The sequence below is a fragment of the Notolepis coatsorum genome (assembly GCF_963971535.1).
Source record: "Notolepis coatsorum genome assembly, chromosome: 5".
Lineage (NCBI taxonomy): Eukaryota > Metazoa > Chordata > Actinopteri > Aulopiformes > Paralepididae > Notolepis > Notolepis coatsorum.
This window is the reverse complement of record NC_140169.1, coordinates 24,271,177-24,292,965: the sequence shown is the minus strand read 5'-3', so window position 1 is coordinate 24,292,965 and position 21,789 is coordinate 24,271,177. Positions and strand designations below refer to the sequence as shown.

At 42.3% G+C, this 21,789-nt stretch overlaps 2 protein-coding genes across 3 annotated transcripts in view; one reads left to right on the top strand and one right to left on the bottom strand.

Annotated features, from left to right (window-relative positions):
- Positions 1 to 4,941, top strand: part of smarcal1 (SWI/SNF related, matrix associated, actin dependent regulator of chromatin, subfamily a-like 1) — a 57,125-nt gene extending 52,184 nt beyond the window's left edge. For both annotated transcript variants that reach the window (XM_084315033.1, XM_084315032.1), the window contains exons 16-17: positions 1,371 to 1,467; positions 2,335 to 4,941. In XM_084315033.1, coding sequence (XP_084171159.1) covers positions 1,371 to 1,467; positions 2,335 to 2,535 — 298 coding nt within the window. In that variant the 3' untranslated portion in view covers positions 2,536 to 4,941. The remainder of the gene's footprint in view (positions 1 to 1,370; positions 1,468 to 2,334) is intronic.
- Positions 4,942 to 14,324: 9,383 nt separating this feature from the next.
- The window catches only part of LOC311228127 (thioredoxin domain-containing protein 6-like), a gene marked incomplete at both ends in the record, with an annotated part of 30,650 nt that continues 23,185 nt past the window's right edge, over positions 14,325 to 21,789 (bottom strand). The window contains 5 exons of the mRNA XM_084314040.1: positions 14,325 to 14,335; positions 16,319 to 16,551; positions 17,539 to 17,683; positions 17,875 to 18,026; positions 19,295 to 19,402. Of these exons, the coding sequence (XP_084170166.1) occupies positions 14,325 to 14,335; positions 16,319 to 16,551; positions 17,539 to 17,683; positions 17,875 to 18,026; positions 19,295 to 19,402 (649 nt within the window). The remainder of the gene's footprint in view (positions 14,336 to 16,318; positions 16,552 to 17,538; positions 17,684 to 17,874; positions 18,027 to 19,294; positions 19,403 to 21,789) is intronic.

Genomic DNA, 21,789 nt, shown 5'->3' with positions numbered 1-21,789 from the left:
TGTTTTTCTTTTTGACATACTTGCGGCACACGGAACAAGTTAACAACTCACCACTGTCTACAGCCCCGCATCATACTGTAGCCTAGCCAGTCTCTTGAAACTATCTTCAAACTTCCACTGCTCTGGAAACTTTCTTTTGTCAGGTGGTCCAGCTCATCCTTTTCGTCTGAGAAAGCCGCGGTGGGTTTTCTTTTTAGCGGCCGGCTTACTCCTTCCATATGGTTCCACATATTTATAACCCATTAATTTCTATGCTACAGGCGCGACAGGCGTGCTCCTTTTCCCAGCGCCGCGCCTCGCGTTTTATGTGCTCTCTGCGGCAGCGTTTTTGGGCGGAGCTCAACTTTTGGAAAGGAGCACGCTCATCAAGGTAACTTTTTCCCCCCAACCAATCAACATCGAGCAAGTGACGGAGCCGCGGCAGGCGCGAGCTCAAGCAGATTGAGGTCCAAGCAGGTCCAAGCGTTCCGCCTTGAAAAAAACGTCCGCTATGGACACAAGCCCTAAACAAGGAGAGATTAAGGGCTGCAAAAAAGGCGACTGTCCTTTATTTTACATTACTATTTTGTTCAAATCTGCCCGCCATTGGCCCTTTGCGGGTAAAATATATATATATATATATAATTGGTAAACTGTCAGGGGCTTTTTTTGCCCCCCCTTAACTGATTTTCGAGGGCATTTGGTAAATTTGAGGGCATTTTGCCCCAAGCCCCCGTTAATTTAGAACCCTGATTACTATACATGCTATCGTACAGAGTTATATGCAGGTGTATAGTAGGTATATGGGAGGATTATATGCAGGTAAATTCAGACATGTGTCTGTATTTATGGTAAATAAAAAATATATAATGTTTTACAGCGTGCATAAACAATGGTTCATTCAGAGACTACACGTTTTGCAGCGTGCATATAAACAATGGTTCATTCAGAGACTACACGTTTTACAGCGTGCTTAGATAGACAGATAGATATTTTTATTTGTCCACTTTCATGGAAATTTGTCTTTGTCTTCACCATGGTTGCAATCCACAAGACGACACAATACAAACACCACACAGGCACAAAAAAAACAATACAGCCCAATACTGTACATAGGCAAAAAGAGAAACAACTAAAACAGGGACAGCTTCAGGTACCTAACCAGTAGCCTACCATGGTTAAAATTAAATTAAAAAAATTACACTCAATATTATTGATCATTTTAGTTTGTTTAATAATAATTGTTTAGGGACCCAAGTTTTATATCAAGGTACTCAACACAGGGTCCCGACCCTTGGTTAAACCAGTGTTATACTGTTGTGAATTTGTAATGTTATACTATTATGTATTTGTAGTGTTATATTATTATTATCATGTTTTTGTTGATGTAGGCCCATGATCCAGGAGAAAATGAATGTTTTGGAGCAGGTGGGCCTGTCTGAGGCAAATCTGTCAGACAAGGCAGTGAATGCCAGCTTCCACTCCAAGGTGAGTTTTGTATGCACGTGTTTAGGGCTGCAACTAACAACTATTTTGATAATTAAACTGTTGATTATTACTTAGATTAATAAATTAATCTCATAAAAAGAAAAAGAAAAACGTACGTTATTCCTCGTCTTGTACAATGCTTGTGCAAAGGCATAGGTAATTTACCATTGTGAAAATCTCTATTTATTTTTGCTAATGCTACAGTATTACTCAACTCCAAGCTATTCAAAAGCGTGCAGCGACTGGGAGCACCCGGGAGTTAATAACAAGCACACCTGAATATGGAAGTTATACGTGCACGGCTTCTAGTAGAGTGTAGCAAAAAATGAAAGCTGAGTTACATTAGGCCTAGAAACCTTCAAGTCTCGTAGAGTATTTTCCACCCCTTTTCAACATCAATGGCAGTTTGAATGGTATCTACTGTAGTAAGGTAAACTGATATCAGTTAAAACACACACTGTATACACCTACAAACACAACATTTGTTAAAGGTTATGGTGAGAAGTCACTTAGAATGGTATGGTCCTTTCACTACAGATGGCACTACAAATTAAGAAGTTAGAAGTCACTTAGAATGGTATGGTCCTTTCACTACAGATGGCACTACAAATGAAGAAGTTAGAAGCCTCTTGAATGCAATGGTGAAGATTTATTAAATGCTCAATTTGTATCAATATAACTCGTGAAGAATGTTCCAAAATATGTGCGTGTTGATTCACTCTTTATTGAGATGTACTTGTGAATTATTGTTACGTTTCTGTCCAGATAAAACTACTACACTGAAACTCTGTAATAATAAATGATTTTATTATCTATGGGTTGCTATGATTTGTAATTTATTCATCAATCATTGTTTGCTTGGCCCAGGACCCTCAGCAGAGGACCATCACTGAGATGTTCCAGAGGTCCTTCATAGAGGCAGATGATGATAGTGACGAGGCCACCTTACTGGAGTCTGTAGATGAGTGGGAGGCCGGCCTAACAGGAAGCTCTTCTGGCCACCCAATGGACACAGGCTCAGAGAGCTCTAGCAAAAAGCGACGCATTGAGGACCATTTCAACACATGACTCTGGAAACGTCCATAATAATGATAATAAAAAACCTTGTAAAAAAATATCTAATACCGGTAGTTACTTTATTACATCTGGTCATCTTCTAGACATGGCTCCTAGTTGCATGAGACAGTTATTCCTTTTCCTTTTTTTGATATTATATGATCATTTATCATGTTGACTGGTGTAAGTACATGTACAGTATGCTGTCTTGATTTTGCCCAATGCCTTCATTTACTTTAATTTCATGTAAATAATATTGTAATAAAATGTAGAATTAAATGTTTTATTTGAATAAAGAAATGTGGGATGCCTTAGATGTAAACAAGACTCTTAACACTTTGGATGCCAGCCACGCGTTTTGTCGTTAGTTCATACCGACCGTTGAGTGCCCGCCAATGCTATATAGCGTTTGTTTGTCGTATTTTTTTTTATTGCCGATTTGAATTCATATTTAATCAATCGAGCCTCAGGTTAGTGCTGCAGAGTCTCTCTGAGCTCAATTGGGAAGATACCGCCCCCTATCGTCTCTCCCTGTGTAACTGCACCCCATTACTTTAGACCGCTGAAGGGGGGGGTAGTTTCCTCATTTTACTTTTCCGTCGAGCCAACTGAAGAATCCATTGTGATCGCCGGCCCGGAAAACGCGTGGATTATGTATTTACAGTACCCAATGCTGAATCAATAAATGCGATATTTGGAATGGCGATCCGGAATTGGAATAATCTTTTTGGATAACATCTGATCTGAGGTAAGGAATCTATTTTACCAGTCTTGGGATAATCTGAGCTATTTTCACATATATATCAGCGTTTGCCCTATGCATGTGTGTGGCTGTGCGAGCGATCAGGAAATGAGAGAATCGATATTTCAGCCCGCTTCTATAGCGTGCATAAGTACACATACTATCTAGCGTTTATTTGACAACGATTCATAAATAGGCCGTAAAATGACAAAGTTTTTGTGTATTCCAGAATATTCCAGTAAATGCCTTTTATCACGGAATCTTTATATTTTCCTTGAAAACGAGGGCTTTTCAAAATGCTATAAAACAGAAATGAAGCGATTAAAAAAAACAATCCGTTTCGACAATGTTGACTGCAAACAAGTCATTGATAAACGACGGGCAGATTAGACACATAGCCATAATTTAAGACAGAGATTATGCGTTCACAACGCTATCATTGAAGTGGGTGGTGGCATTTAACCATGCTTTACCATGTTAATGGCCGGCACTGAAAGTGTTAATAACATAACATAATAACACTTTGCAAGATAACTGTGTCAGACCATCAGAATTCAACTAGTTAGCCTACAGTGGTGACAATTCTTTTCCTTTTTTTCAACAGAATTACAAGGGACAAGCTGCTCGCTAGTCATTGAAACGTGACCATTTGAATATCAACTTAAGTAGTAATCTCTGCTACTGCATCTCATTTAGCTTCCTGTACTCGTACTGTAGGTGTGCTGCAGAGCCGTATAATTGAGAGTTGCGACACGCTTTGATCTCGCCGACAGGATATCACGATAGCTACCTGTAGTTCCAATTTGGCTTCCTGTCAACTTGATTTCAACGGTACAGAACGGCAGAACTAATTATACGGCTCTGCTACTACTGTTACAGCAATTTTTGGTACTTATTAATACAATGTGCATTGATCACTGTTGCGATATATCATTTACATATCTGCTACTTTAATATTTACATTATATCACTAGGCGATGACTGCAATTTCGAACGTTAAATGCTAGCTGTGCTAGCTGACTTATTTTACATTAGCCATATCACCAGTTGTTACACAATCGAGCATCATTGTATTAATCAGCCCACATTATATGTGGGCTATTTATATTCAATATATATAATAGAATTTCAGGGGAGTGGCAGAGAGACTTGTGCTTCTACACATCCTAATGCTATCTATAAGACATTCATACATGCACATGTGAAAATGCAGTGAATAGCATATCTCAAGCTGTTTACTCTGCATTTCTTAGCATTTACATTTCATACTGTAACCATTGATATACTACTCAATTAAGCCAAGAAAGAAGTTTGGTCAACAGTAGAAAAAATACAAGGCAAGCAATTGCATTCCACACATTTTTTATTATTATAGGCCTATAATATGTCCATGTAGAGGTCCAGTCTTCCACTCCTGTAGTTTGTAGTGCTAGGGCCTTTCTGTCACGACTGCTGCTCACCTCAGACTGGACACATGCACGTCATTATAGTGGTAATTTATCCTAGAAAACAAAACAGGGAGATAGAGTTATGGAGTTGCTCATGCACTCTACAACAACACACATCTTGTATCTCTTCTCATCTCTAACATTTCCATTCCACAGCATGCAAGCATCCTGCTTCAAGAAGTGTATGATTGTTTGTGTATGTGACAATAAAACTCGATTTGATTTCAATATTTTAGAGGGTTTAGAGTTCACCCACCAGTTTTTGCTGTGGGAAACTTGGCATTTATTTTTGAAGTATTCTACAATCTTGTATGTGATGTAACATGTGTGGTTATTCTATTCTGATTAACCTTTTACTGCCTGTAAAGCACTTTGTGATTTTAATCTGGAAAAGCACTATATAAATAAAATGTACCTTACATCAGGGTCCCCCATTTTCAATTCATATTGACATTTATGACATACACAACATACATGACATTTATGGCATAGGGACATACAGGTATTTAGTACCGATACATTTGTGACATAAACGGTATTCAAATATACAGTACTGTTACCCATAGATCCTGACAGAGTATATACATATGATGGGGAGGGGACTGTACATTAGGAGGGGGTGGGTGGGAGAGAAATATACATACGGTGGGGAGGAGACTGTACATTTCTACTAATAATATACAACCTACATATCTACTAATAATATACAAACTACATTACTACTAATAATAATCAACCTCACAACTCCAAATGACTGGGACACGTCTCTCATTAGAGTCAAGACCACGAGAGGAGAGCCAGACAGGTCTGTATCCACTGTGTTATTGTCTATATATTATATTATTATGTAACCTTACTGTACCTTATATGAAGACCAGTCTATCTAGTGTCATGTGTTATTGTCTATACTGTACCTTATATGAAGACCAGTCTATCTAGTGTCATGTGTTATTGTCTATATATTATAACCTTACTGTACCTTATATGAAGACCAGTCTATCTAGTGTCATGTGTTATTGTCATATTATAACCTTACTGTACCTTATATGAAGACCAGTCTATCTCGTGTTGCTCACTTTAACAATAAATCTAATAAACAATGATAAACTAATGAACACCAATATAATAACTGCAAATAATTTGGTAAATATAACCTTAGGCGTAGGCCAGCCAACGTCAGTATGGTAACGTTCTTAACTGCATTTAGAATCTAACAAGCTATTAACTTACGATCAACATTAACTAAAGCTTGCTACATAAAATACCAATATTGACTAAATCCATGAGTGGTCTGCTAATGCGCTAAAAATGTACAAAGTAGTAAAAGTAAAGTAAACTTACCAGCGAGTGCCGCTCGGCAACAATGAAAATGCATGGCGTTGAGCTGAGACTTGAACTACGGACCCCCCCTGAGGCGCTTTACTTCCGCATTCCACGATAACAACCAAGTGGGCGGGAGTGTCGGAACTCTTAATTATACGGCTCTGGTGTGCTGTAGCCACTGCATCTCATTTAACTTCCTGTACTGTAGGTGTGCTGTAGCCACTGCATCACTTTTAGCTTCCTGTACTGTAGGTGTGCTGTAGCCACTGCATCTAATTTAACTTCCTGTACTGTAGGTGTGCTGTAGCCACTGCATCTAATTTAACTTCCTGTACTGTAGGTGTGCTGTAGCCACTGCATCACTTTTAGCTTCCTGTACTGTAGGTGTGCTGTAGCCACTGCATCTATTTTAGCTTCCTGTACTGTAGGTGTGCTGTAGCCACTGCATCTCATTTAACTTCCTGTACTGTAGGTGTGCTGTAGCCACTGCATCTCATTTAACTTCCTGTACTGTAGGTGTGCTGTAGCACTGCATCTCATTTAACTTCATGTACTGTAGGTGTGCTGTAGCCACTGCATCTCATTTAGCTTCCTGTACTTGTACTGTAGGTGTGCTGTAGCCACTGCATCTCATTTAGCTTCCTGTACTGTAGGTGTGCTGTAGCCACTGCATCACTTTTAGCTTCCTGTACTGTAGGTGTGCTGTAGCCACTGCATCTATTTTAGCTTCCTGTACTTGTACTGTAGGTGTGCTGTAGCCACTGCATCTCATTTAACTTCCTGTACTGTAGGTGTGCTGTAGCCACTGCATCACTTTTAGCTTCCTGTACTGTAGGTGTGCTGTAGCCACTGCATCTCATTTAACTTCCTGTACTGTAGGTGTGCTGTAGCCACTGCATCTCATTTAACTTCCTGTACTGTAGGTGTGCTGTAGCCACTGCATCTCTTTTAGCTTCCTGTACTCGTACTGTAGGTGTGCTGTAGCCACTGCATATCTTTTAGCTGCCTGTACTGTAGGTGTGCTGTAGCCACTGCATCTCATTTAGCTTCCTGTACTTGTACTGTAGGTGTGCTGTAGCCACTGCATCTCATTTAGCTTCCTGTACTGTAGGTGTGCTGTAGCCACTGCATCACTTTTAGCTTCCTGTACTGTAGGTGTGCTGTAGCCACTGCATCACTTTTAACTTCCTGTACTGTAGGTGTGCTGTAGCCACTGCATCACTTTTAGCTTCATGTACGGGTCCTACTAATCACCAGAAAATACCCCAAAGTATACCCCAAAATACCAGAAAATACCCCAAAGTATACCCCAAAATACCCCAAAGTACCAGAAAATACCCCAAAGTACCAGAGAATACCAGAAAATACCCCAAAGTACCCCAAAATACCGCAAAGTACCAGAAAATACCCCAAAGTATACCCCAAAGTATACCCCAAAATACCAGAAAATACCCCAGTATACCCCAAAATACCAGAAAATACCCCTAAGTACCAGAAAATACCTCAAAGTATACCCCAAAATACCAGAAAATACCGCAAAGTATACCCCAAAGTACCAGAAAATACCCCAAAGTACCAGAAAATACCCCAAAGTACCAGAAAATACCCCAAAATATGATGAGCTTCAGACAGTTCTGAATATGTTGCAGGAAAATCATTATGTTCAGCAAATAATTTCTAGGAAGGGAAAACCACCTTGTGTCATCCTTTACTTTGATGAACAATTAGAAGATGTTAGAAGATTTTGTTGTGGGCAGGATGCTACATCTGTTTGAGGAGTGGATCGCACATTTAATTTGGGGGCTTGCTTCTTAACAGTGACTGTGTTCAAAAACCCAAAACTTTTTAAGAAAGAGACTGGAGAGCCACCATTATTCATTGGGCCAATGTATTTGCACTGGGACGGCAGCTTTGAGACTTACCATGATTTCTTTGCCCATTTGAAATCAAAGTTGTCGGTGGCATATTTAGCAACAGAAATAAATATCAGTGAGGACATAGTTATTGGATCCGATCAGGAACGGGCAATTTTAAAGGCCATAGAGTCTTTGTTTCCTGAAGCGAGTCATATTTTGTGTTCAAAACATATTCGGGATAATGTGAAACATTATCTAACACATAAAGTGGGAATGGACGCAAAAAAGAGAGCAGTACTTGAGAATAAGCTGTTCCATAATGCTAATTCTCTTACCTACTGTAAAAACGAGTATGACTTTTGTGAAAAGGTACTTGAACTTGAAACATATATAGTATCAAATTGCCCAGAGTTCACTACATATTTCTCTAAGTTAATACCTACATTGAAAAAGAAAATAATGGAGACAAAGAACAGAAAGAAATGGATTCCTGATAATTGGACAAATAATAATTGTGAAGCAATGAATCATGTAATTAAGCTGGCTACTAATTGGAAACCACAAAAGTTACCAGATCTGATATTAAAACTCCAACAAATTTCTCAACTTCAAAATATAGATGTGCGCAGATGCCTTCATGGTCAAGGTAATTATACTTTAAAGCCAGAATTTAAAAGATATGAGGTCCCCAATGTCATATGGGACACTATAACTAAAGATGAGCAGAATGAGCTATATTTAAAGTTCTTGAAAGTTAAGATGGTACCTAAGGCTAAAACAATAGAATCAAATGATGGTCAGTTGAGCATTCCAGTGGTACCCCAGCTAGCCAATAAGCCTGGCCAAAAAAGAACGGCAAAGAAATGAGCGAACAACTTCAAAAAGAAGAAAAGTGAAGACATAAGTATGTTCACTTCATGCATGCTCATAATAGATTTGATTTAGTTTTTTCTATTTTTTTTCCTATATGTTTTTTTTTAAGATGACACAGAATTTTTTATTTATTTTGTATTTAACCAGGAAGTCCCATTGAGATACAAGATCTCTTTTGCAAGGGAGACCTGGCCAAGATGACAACAATAACATTTGCAATATATCAGACAGCAATAATGTGCGGTACATCACACAAGAACATAATAAAAGTGCATATATACAATACATGTAAACACAAAAACACAAAACAGAATAGTCTACATAATAGTAAAGGTGTATGACGGTAAAATACAGGGTAATACAGTAATTTAGCAGTTTTGCAGTTGGGGCCCGACTACAGAAAGCAGCGAATTTTTTTTGTAGGAAGTTATGTAATACAGATTTAAATTTGTTGAGAGAGACCAGGGTATCTAAGTGGATATGGTCTTGTAGCCCATTCCATGACCAAGGTGTGAAGCTTGAAAAAGCTTTTCTTCCTAGTTCAGTGTGTATTCTCGTTTTTTAAGTAGCCATCTTGTGGACCTGAATGTAATGTAATGACAGTTAGAATGTCCTGTTATGTTGTCATGTATCCTATAGTTGTCTCTTTTCTTCCGTCCTTACTGGAATTTGTTCAAAAATGTTATACTGTTCTGTTATTGTTGTTGTTGATGTTGTTTTGTTATTGTTGAACATTTCAAATAAAATTGATAAAAAAAATGTATACTGTTTGTTCAGTGTTCAATACAGATGTTATTACATTTGGAGATTATAATATATTAAAATAAACATTTGTTTTGAAAATATGTGGTACTTTGGGAATGGGAAATGGACTCCACATATATAGCACTTTCCTACCTGCACAAAGAGCTTTATAATTGCCTCTCCTTCACCAATTCACACATGCACTCACAGAGCAATGGCAGCCAGATGCCATGCAAGGTGCTAGCCTGCTTATTGGAGTCATTTGGGGTTCAGTGTCTTGAAGGACACTTCGGCATGTGAACAGAAGGAGCTGGGATTCAAACCACTGACCAAACCATTGACCATATGATCATTAGTTGACCTGCTCTACCTCTGAGCCAGTATTTTGTGGTACATTGAGGTATACTTTGGGGAACTTTGAGGTTCTTTGGGGTATTTCGTGATACTTTGTGGTATTTTAGGGTATACTTTGTGGTATTTTGGGGTACTTTGGGGGTATTTTCTGGTACTTTGGGGTATACTTTGGGGTATTTTCTGGTATTTTGGGGTATACGTTGGGGTATTTTCTGGTATTTTGGGGTATTTCCTGGTATTTTGGGGTATTTTCTGGTATTTTGGGGTATACTTTGGGGTATTTTCTGGTATTTTGGGGTATTTTCTGGTATTTTGGGGTATACTTTGGGGTATTTTCTGGTACTTTGGGGTATACTTTGGGGTATTTTCTGGTACTTTGGGTATACTTTGGGGTATTTTCTGGTACTTTGGGGTGATTAGTAGGACCCTCCTGTACTGTAGGTGTGCTGTAGCCACTGCATCTCATTTAGCTTCCTGTACTCGTACTGTAGGTGTGCTGTAGCCACTGCATCTCATTTAGCTTCCTGTACTGTAGGTGTGCTGTAGCCACTGTATCTATTTTAGCTTCCTGTACTGTAGGTGTGCTGTAGCCACTGCATCTCATTTAACTTCCTGTACTGTAGGTGTGCTGTAGCCACTGCATCACTTTTAGCTTCCTGTACTGTAGGTGTGCTGTAGCCACTGCATCACTTTTAGCTTCCTGTACTGTAGCCACTGCATCACTTTTAGCTTCCTGTACTGTAGGTGTGCTGTAGCCCCTGCATCACTTTTAGCTTCCTGTACTGTAGGTGTGCTGTAGCCACTGCATCTCATTTAGCTTCCTGTACTGTAGGTGTGCTGTAGCCTGCCCACTGCATCTCATTTAGCTTCCTGTACTCATACAGTTGTAGCCTGTAGCCACACTAAACTGACCATGTGATAGCTAACGTTAGCCATTCTCTTACATTTGGTAGGCTATTTGTGTTAAGTGTTTACACCACGGTGTACACTTAACCGTTAGTTATTGCATTTCCATTGTCGGAGAGTACAAATATATTACTCAAGTCAAAAGTATTAAGTACAATTTCACTTTAAGTACTTGTCTAGAAAATGACTAGTAAAAGTTAGCGTAGTTACTTTTGAGTGAACATCAAGGATGTTGTACATCCTCCGATATTGTCTCCCATGGTTTTGGGATAATCATTCAGTAGCAACAATGCTTTAGTCGGTTATGTCCAGAATGTAAATGATCAATTGTACTCGGTACCTTTATGACCAAAAGTAGAAGTAGGCCTACATACTTTAAAATGTTCTCAAGTAAAAGGAACGTTTTAAAAGTAGTTTTACCGGTACAATTACAGTAAGAATAAATGTAATTACATAGTTACTTTCCACGTCTGCATACAATCTGGATTGTATTGATTAAAGAGTTACTGAACTACTGTGTTCTGTATATAACTTCCAAAAAGATGCCTGCCTGTCCATGCTACATGCTGAACGAGGAATCCACAGTGACCTCAACTACCTATATGGGACTATTCTCCAATTAGGGCTGGTTTCGTTGAGCCTTCTTGAATTTGGCAGTGATCCTTGTCTTCTGTACCTTGGCAATTTGGTTGCCCTTTTCTTTTCTGGCTGTGGTCTTCAGCTCCTGTTTCAGCTGTTGTTTTATAATAATAATAATTGTAACTGAGGGGTACAATTCCCTGACTGTATTGAATAAGTATGGTATCATTAAACCACTACTGCGTTATGTACATTACTACTGGCCATACAGTACACAGGTATATGAGATGAACACACCCACAATAACACGGCTTCACAACAAATACTGTTTAGAAGAATATTTATTAGCAGCACGAAGATTATCTTACATTACTTATCAAGATTGAGAGTTGCGCTTGTAAGGCGAAGAATGTGCATGAATAGGTCAAGAGCGTAAGTCCATGAGAATATTACGCAGGAGATAATTAATACCACCTGTATCATAAGAATTATATATGGTACACTAGTAGATTAGCTGGAGATACTAAAGGGGTCCCTCCGGTTGTAAGCCAGCAGGGGAGAGGATTTGTCGGTAGCAGAAAGTCTGGGTCAACGAGGAATAAGGAGACTCCAGGTACAGGAGACAGTGCAATAATCCCTTGATCCGTAGACGAACAACAGCTATTCTCCGGTATGCAGTGCAGCATGGAGGAAAGCTAGCCAGCCTCAGAGTACTAGAGGCGGGCTCGACGGTGCTCCTCACAGGGTAAATCCCACACAACAGTGGGTGTAGACGATTCTCCGCTCCAACAGCTACAGGACCAAAGCAAATATAATCCAGCCGAAAAGGGCTCTGTAGTCGTCGGTGTAGGTTATCCAGTGTACATATCCACACGGTTCTCGTCTAGGGCTCCTCGGATGACGGCACCAGGTTAAGCCGCCCAGCCTGGATAAGCACACTAGCTTGGTACGATGAAACGTTGGTAATGCTGGTCACTGTAGAACGGTAGCCGCACGATACACTATACATAATAGACTATTACTTAATAATAGAATAGGTCGAACTCGACGATCCAGCGTTAAACTCTGACACTTCAGCTATCAATTCGCACGCGGTCTCAAGGCTCTATTTCGGGGCAAAACGGGCCCACTTCACAGCACGTTGTATCGTGGTGTGAGGCTTCAACTTATTGGGGTAACTAACTGCTGTATCCACCTGCGACGTATTTATACGTAAGGTGAACAATCTAGTACCAGCCTTATTTCTGTCTCGTATTCTTGCGCAGAACCGGGCATGTCCAGGCACATCTTAGCGGTGACTTTGAACTAGACATTGGGGGTATGGCCGTGGCGCCTAAGGGATCGCTGTCCAATAGGAGAACGAATATTATGGTCTGGCCTGTACTAGGTAAAGGGATATTCCGTGTATATGTACAAAGAATATACAAGGGATATCAGACGATATACAAATACTATACAATATATCTCAAGTAATAAATATATATATTCGGTTTAATCTGACCCTTTGTAACAATAATAATCATACTTCGTTTTATATAGCGCCTTTCAGAGGACCCAAGGTCGCTTTACATAAGGGGGGGGGTAACAAATTAACAAACATAGTGGACAGACACAACATATACATATAAAGTGAGAAAGTTAGGGGTTGAAGGCCAGGTTGAAGAGGTGGGTTTTGAGCAGTTTTTTAAATGAGTCCAGAGTTGGGGTGGTGCGGAGTTCTGCGGGGAGGGAGTTCCAGAGGGTGGGAGCTGCCACACTGAAAGCTCTGTCCCCGAACGTCCGTAGTCTGGTTCGGGGGATGGAGAGCTGACCAGTGTCCGTGGATCGCAGGGACCATGACTGAGTGTAGGGGTGGAGGAGGTCAGTGAGGTACTGAGGTGCCAGGGCGTGAAGGGATTTGTAGGTGAGCAGGAGGGTTTTGTAGGTGATGCGGGATTTGATGGGGAGCCAGTGGAGGTGGATGAGGATGGGGGTGATGTGCTGCCAGGGTTTGGTGCGGGTTAGAACCCTGGCAGCTGAATTTTGAACATACTGGAGCCTGTCCAGGGTTTTGCTTGGGACCCCGGACAGGACCCCGTTGCAGTAGTCCAGGCGGGAGGTGACGAAGGCGTGGATGAGGGTCTCAGCTGTGGTGTCGGAAAGTGATGGTCGGAGTCTGGAAATGTTTCGGAGGTGAAAGAAGGCGGATTTGGTGAGGGAATTTACATGGGATTGATAGGAAAGGGTGGAGTCCAGGATAACGCCCAGGTTGCGGACCTTAGGGGATGGGGAGATGGAGCAGCCGTCAATGTTGAGGGTGAGATCCCCAACCTTCCGGAGCAGGGCCTTGGGTGCCACAACCATGAGCTCGGTTTTATTGTTGTTGAGCTTGAGGAGATTAGATGACATCCAGGTTTTTATTTCGTGCAGGCAGTTGATAAGGGAGTGTGGAGTTTTGAGCTGCCTAGTCAAGCAGAGCACTGCTGATAGCCGGCCAGTCAGCTCTAATCCTGGGCTCCATGCCTTCTGTTTCACAGATGCCCATTGAAGAGAACATTTCAAAAGTACAAAATCTAAGGGGAAATGGGCAAATTGCAATGAAGACCTGAAAATGAGCAAGATCCAAAAAAAAATAAAAAAAATATTCTAAGAATACCTACAGTATAGGCTACATGAAATAGCATGACATGGCCATTTGTTTACAGAATTTACCAATGCCATACCCTGCCCAGTGTTTGAGATAGGTCAATTATTGTTTTGTCTTTATTTTCTCACTTGTTACTAAAAATGTGTATACACTGACATTCATAAAATAACTGAAGACATATCTGTCATAGAATGAACATGCTCCAGATGAACAACAACATGGAGTTGCTATACAACCTGACCCTACAGTCATCACTGACACTGTCTCACCGGTCGACTGTGTCCGACCACCGGATCCACAGGGTGGACTATTATTATATACCCGGTTTGGCAGACTGAGCAAACCTGTGATTAGGTTAAATCTGTGAGAGGGGGAAAAAAAGGAAAGAGAATGGACGTTAATGGCATACTATATGTATAGGTTCTGAATGTTTAGTAATGCTCAAGCAATATGTATTGAAAGAACACAAAAAACCTGAAGAAGGGGAGATGTCATAGAATGTAGTATGTGCACTATGCCGTTAAGTAACCTGTTTTATGACACTAGCGTAACCTAGACCCACTCCAGTTCGCCTACCAGCCCAGACTGGGGGTAGAGGATGCTGTCATCTACCTGCTGAACCGAGCCTACACTCACCTAGACAAGCCGGGGAGCACTGTGAGAATCATGTTCTTTGACTTCTCCAGTGCTTTTGATACCATAAGGCCTGGGCTACTGGGTGAGAAGTTGGAGGCGATGCAAGTAGAGGCCCTCCTGGTGTCCTGGGTTGTGGACTATCTGACGGGAAGACCACAGTACGTGCGCCTACGGAGCTGTGTGTCAGACAGACTGGTCAGCAACACCGGGGCCCCGCAGGGGACAGTCCTCTCTCCCTTCCTCTTCACTGTCTACACCAACGACTTCCACTATCGGTCAGAGTCCTGCCACCTTCAGAAGTTTTCTGATGACTCTGCGATAGTGGGATGTATAAAGGACGTGACGAGAGGGAATACCGGGAACTGGTAGTGGACTTTGTCACATGGTGCGATAAAAACCACCTGCAGCTAAATGTGGCGAAGACCAAGGAACTGGTTGTGGAGCTGGGGAGGAGGAGGAGTGCACCTGTGACCCCCGTTTCCATCAGGGGAGTTGATGTGGACATGGTTGAGGTGTACAAATACCTCGGTGTGCACATCGACAACAAACTGAACGGGTCAAAACATGCAGAAGCACTGTACAAGAAGGGCCAGAGCCGACTCTACTTCCTCAGAAGGCTGAGATCCTTCAATGTCTGTACAAGGATGTTGAGGATGTTCTATGAGTCGGTGGTGGCAGGCACCTTCTTGTACGCTGTGACCTGCTGGGGCAGCGGACTGAGAGCAGTGGACACAACCAGGCTGGATAAGCTGGTCAGGAAGGCCAGCAGCGTGGTTGGGTTGGAGCTGGACTCTCTAGCGAGGGTGGCGGAGAGGAGGAGCCTCGCTAAGCTCCAGGCCATCAGGGAAAACCCCACCCACCCACTATACACAGACTTGGCTGACAGGAGGAGCATGTTCAGTGCTAGGCTCACACTACCCAAATGCAGCACTGAACGGCACAGGAAGTCCTTCATTCCAACAGCCATCAGACTATATAATGCATCACTGTGCATCACTGAGCACAGAGCGGCAGCTCATTAGTGGCAGGAGGACGCGACTAGCGGCCTCCAGGCTCCACAACAGGGGGCAGCGACGGCTGCCAGACATAGATCTAGGTCTTATTGGAACCCAAGGAGGACAATACACTACCTAAAGTATACTGCACCTTGTGACACTGTGAATACTGGAATATATATTTCATATTTCATTAGTTAGATGTAAATTATAATTATATTGACCAAATTGTTTACCCCATGCTCAGTATGCTCAGTATATTCTTACTGTATTTATTTCTGTATATTTTATTTCATTTCATTTTATCCTATTTTATTTTACTCTACTCTTATCCTAGGCAACTTGATTTGATTTGTGTTATCATTCTAAATTGTGACCTGTCCTGTCTAAATGTTTAAATGTTGAGCGATTTGCAGTGTCAAATTTCCCACGGGATAATAAAAGTATTTATATTCTATTCTATTCTATTCTAAAGTGGACCTTTGACGTAATATTCAGTACTTATATGTGTGATGTAACCTGTATGCTGTTGCTCATTGGCTCATCAAGTAAACAAACTCTATCAGAACACAGCTTGTGTGGACAGTGGAATGCTTTTACTTTACAATATCTACCATAAGGGTTCACCATCAGAGAAGGTTTTTAATGTCACATTTATTCATGATGGCTTACAGAGCTAAACATATTCAATAATAAGTCAATCTCTTCATTACTGGTGAGCTCTCCATCCGAGTGGATGTCACCGAAGACGACGTGGATCTTCTCCTTGGCGTGTTCCTGGCTGGAGGAGCCGTGGACAGAGTTGTGGAGGATGTCTGAGGCGAAGCGGGCCCTCAGGGAGCCCGGGGCTTCCTCCTTGGCCTGGCCGGGGTCTGTGGGGCCCATCATGGCCCTCCACTCTTCCACTGCATTCTCCTTGTTCAGCACAAGCATCATACAGGGGCCGCTGGGACAGAAGGGAGACGGAAACAGACACTCCTATCACAACATGGAGAAAATAGGTAGATTTTGAAGTGCTGTTCTATGAGAATCTGAGCTGTCGCTTGTCGTTAGCCTCATACGATAATTGCCTAAGTAATTCTTTGGCCAAATTGAGATTTCTGCCTAACTGTAATCTCCTCACACTGCTGCATCGCCCTGGCTTAGTGCCCATGTCCTCAGCCAATCAGAACGCTTGTTATGTTCAAAAATCCCCATCTGCCTAACTCACTTGTGTGACTTGTGCAATTTAACGTTACATACACAGATGACTTAGGCAAGTAAACCAACTGCCTAGTGTATGACATGTATGTATGTATGAGGAAAAAATGCCTAAGTCACAACATATTTAGTTTAAAAGTCACCTTATTTTGTTACGCAATGGTTGTTGTGTTTTTGCAAACTTGTTGATACACCTTGTGGAACTTATTTTCAAAATATAAATAAAAAACTTGTACACATTTGCTGGAAAATTAGTTTTTTCTTCTTTTCCAAAAATCTTGAAAAATTACTTAGGCAATTATCGTATGACGCTAACGTTATCTAAAACCAAGGCTAATAATAAGGGCAGAGTAGTGCAATCAAAACTTGTCGAGACACTTAACCACCCGTCGTGTATGATCTGCTTCTGGCTGGTGGCTACATCTTGAATTACAGGATTATCTCGGCTATGAAAACACCATTTGAAAATGTCACGAGATTTCTCAGAATCTGTCGCTACAATTGGGACGGTCTGGACGGTTGTGTAACGAGCCAGGGGCTAATCGGAGTGGAAGATCTGTCCTAGACGTGCAGTGGAAAGAGAATGAAATTGAGATGGACTTTCATGCCTCTTTGCCTGAGGCTTGATTCCAGGCCGCAATACAATTTCTGTTAGGAAGGCAATACAATTTCTGTTAGGAAGGCAGTGTGGCCGTGGTCACTTTGCTCTCTGTGACCGCGGACAGGGACTAACCGACACATGAACTCCACCAGCTGGGGGAAGAAGGGCTTGTCCCTGTGTTCTTTGTAGAAGTCCTCGGCCATCTCTCTGGATAGAACTGTCTCCTTCAGTCGCGTCACAGAGAAACCTCCCCCACGGATCTCCTCCAGAATGTCCTCTGTGTCAAGAGCCAGGGGAGAAGGGGGAAGAAGCCAGAGAAACGGGGGTCAGTTTCTCAGTACCTGTCATGAAGTTGCTATCTGCACTATTTATGCAGATGGCAATTAAAGGGATTTGCTGACCAGTGCGGTGCAGCGAGGCACAGCAAAATGTGAAGCTATATTGTTGTTTTGAATGACGATAGAGTACCTCGGTGTTCCTCCATGGCGTCAGGCTTGATAACAGCCAACGTCTGCTCGTTGGGGAAAAAGAAGTCGATCTCTCGCTGTGCCTCTTGACTGCTGGCGCTGCCATGCAGCTGGTTGAGGGGTTCATTCTCAACAGCAAACTGAGCTCTTAGACTGAGGGATGGTGAGTGTCACAAATGACCTACAGTAACATCACAACCTATAGAATCACAACCTAACTAGTATCACAACCTACCAGGAATCACAACCTAACTAGTACCACAAACTACCTAACATCACAACCTACCTAGAATCATAACCTATAGCTAGTACCACAAACTACCCCAGTATCACATCCTACCTATAATCACAACCTAGCTAGTATCACATCCTACCTATAATCACAACCTAGCTAGTATCAATTCACAACCTAGCTAGTATCACATCCTACCTATAATCACAACCTAGCTAGTATCAATTCACAACCTAGCTAGTATCACATCCTACCTATAATCACAACCTAGCTAGTATCACATCCTACCTATAATCACAACCTAGCTAGTATCACATCCTACCTATAATCACAACCTGGCTAGTATCACAAACTATACCTAACATTGCAACCTAGCTAGTATCACAAACTACCTAGTACCACAACCTAGCTAGTAGCCAGTATCACAACCTAACCCAGTGCTTCTCAAACTTTTTCTGTCAGGCCCCCCTTTGGCGGACCAAAATATTTTGGGCCCCCCCCCCCTCGCCCCAACAAAATAGTCATGAAATGGGCCATGTTTAAATTTATTGAAATAACACCAATATCGTGACCTTTCAAATTGGCCCTATATTTTGTTTTCAGAGCTGTCATGGATGAAAAGCCAGCTTCACACAGATACTGTATGTGGTGCTGAATGGTATCAAGTTCAACATCTTAACTGCTGCATCATGAGATACTTGGTGGGCCATGAGATGAGATACTTGGTACTCAGCACCACACTCTGAAACTAGCTCTCTAGGTGGTATCAGATGAGATTTAACAGAGTTCTTCCAAGAGTTTGGATGGAGATGTGTCAGGAAGCTTTGTCTCAATGTTGTCTGTAAAGGTTTTTTTTATCCAGAGTAACTTGGTGATCCTTTTCTGTGTTTTATTAAATAATGATTTTCAGATTTTGAGAAATGGTATTTTCATGGAGAACAGTGCAGCTGCAACAGATAGCACTTTAGTGATAATTTTCTGGAATCCAATTTTTTTTATTTTTTTTTAAATAAATCTCAATGCCCCCCCTGTCATGCCTCTGCGCCCCCCCCCCTGGGGGGTGCGCCCCCCACTTTGAGAAACACTGACTTAACCAATGCATTTTTTAAAGAAACGTCTGCTTGTTACTGTAGGCCACTCAACTAATCTGAGTGAACAATCTAGTCGTTGGAGACATATAGTGACTCACCAATCAGGAGCCTCCTCTTTGGCTTTGCTGATGTCAGTAGGACCAAGAATGTCCCTCCAGTGCTGCACAGCTCCTATCCTGACCAGAGCTAGAGCCAGTACTGGCCCACTGCAAGCACACAGACACCATGTAAACCTCAGGTCACACCATACATGTAAATAGTCTAATTGGCTAAAAGTGTTAGATCTAGATCTCCAGTTTCCTGCCGTTAATCAAGGAAACTATAAAAGAAGGAAGGGTCATCACGCCACTGTGTAGCGTGTGACCACACATTGGTGCCAAGTGTGGGAACTTTCTGTTCGGCCATTGAGCTGAATGGGATCAGCCGTCTCCTCCATCTTATCTCTGTCATTTAAACAGGTTATTACTGTTTCAATGCGTTCTGTCTGTGTCCCGACTGTACACAATGAAGGGTTAAAGCAGACTTGCTTACTTGTACTTTATTCACAGTTGTTATGGTTACAACATAAGCTTGGTTCCACCCTAAGCGAACCCTCGGTGTCACCTCTAAAAGAGTCCTACGTGCAACAGCACTTAAATAGAACAATCCTATTGTTACATCTTTCTTTTTCTTTTTCCAAGTACAGATATATACACAATCTCGATATTTAACTTACAGCTACTTAAACTGTGTTCTACTTACTTACACCAGATCCAAACAACAACACTGTGTAAATGGCTCATTAGTACCCCTCCACACTCAACCGCTCAAAACATGATTGTGCACACATAACCCATTTCACTATTTTTTTTTTCTTTTTTTTTTCTCTCTCTCCAGTCCATTCTCTAATCACGAAGTATAGTCCTTCAGGTATTGAGGCCTGACAACCTGTCGACCAGACCTGGTAGTGACCGTACCGTGGCTCCCTACCGGGTTGACTGGCGGGCCGGCCTTCTCAGTCACTGGTGACGCAGGTGTGATTGTACCTGGTTTGTCTATAGTGGTGTGATCGTGTCTGAGGTGGCGACGATTTCTTCTCAGAACACCTCCCGACTCTAACTCCACCTCATATGATCTGTGGCTCACTGGTTGGATCACCTTTGCCACTCTCCAAGTCCTGTGTGTGTCACCAGGCTGTACTCTCACACTGTCTCCTCTTTTCAGAGTGTCCATGTCCTTTGCTGTGCGATTGTAGTATTTTTCCTGTCTCTGTCTGTTGCGTTTCAGTCCCTGGTCATTGTCCGTTACCTCTGGCTCCAGCAGAGTGTCTTTTGTAGGAAGCAGGGTTCTGGTCCTCCTGCTTAGGAGTCTCTGTGCTGGACTTGTGTTGAGGCCCTGGCTCGGCGTGTTACGATGGTCCAACATAGCCAGGTACGGATCCTCTCTCGCCCTGCAGCCTTCAGCATCAGGCCCTTGGCTGTCTTTACCGCCGACTCCGCCTTCCCGTTACTCTGTGGGTATCCCGGCGAAGATGTCCTGTGTTCAAAACCCCACTTCTGACTGAAGTGTTGAAACTCTTGTGATGCATACTGTGGCCCGTTATCAGACATAACGACATCAGGTATCCCTTGCCTGGCAAAGTGGGCCTTGAGTTTTCTGATTACTGTGTTGCTCTTAGTGTCAGACAGATAGTCAACCTCCCAAAAGTTAGAGAAGTAGTCTACAGTGATCAGGTAGTCTTTGTTGTGGAACGAGAAAAGGTCTGTCCCTACCTTGGCCCAGGGTCTGCTGGCCATGTCATGTGGGTGTAGTGTCTCCCTCTGTTGCCTTGGGTCCACTGACCTGCATATACCACATTTAGCGATGAAGGTCTTTAGCTCCTCGTTCATCCCATGCCAGTATACACACTCCCTCGCTCGCCTCAGAGATCCTTCTACTCCCAGATGCGAGGAGTGGATCCTGTACGTGATGTCACCCCTGAGTGCATCTGGTATCACGGCTCTTTCTCCTCGGAAAACGATGCCGTCCTGGAAACTCATTTCCTCCTGGAACGAATAGTAGTGCCTGATGTCACTTGGCAAGTCTCTTTTCCTCTTGGGCCACCCTGACAGTATTCTATTTGCCACACTCTGTAACTTTAGGTCATCCTTTGTTGCAGCTCTGATAGCGCTCAGCCTCTCTGCTGAGATGGGTAAATAGCTAACCATGTTTACCGTCTCTACCTCTGTCTCACTGTCTCCCTTAGTGCTCTCTGGTAAGTATGCTCTACTCAACGTGTCTGCAAGCAACATATCCCTTCCTGGCACATATGTCACACTAATATCATAGTGCTGCAGTCTGAGTAGCATCCTTTGTAATCTCTTCGGTGCACTAAGCAGTGGCTTGCAGTGGATATTTTCTAGAGGCTTGTGGTCGCTTTGCACGGTCACCGGTCTACCATATGTATATTGATGGAACTTTTCCATACCAAACACTATGGCTAAACACTCTTTCTCTATTTGGGCATAGCCCTTTTCAGTTGGCGTGAGCGCCCTACTACTAAATGCTACAGGCTTACCTTTCTGTGTCAGGGCGGCCCCCAGTCCTGTGTCGGACGCATCACATTGTAGCGTCA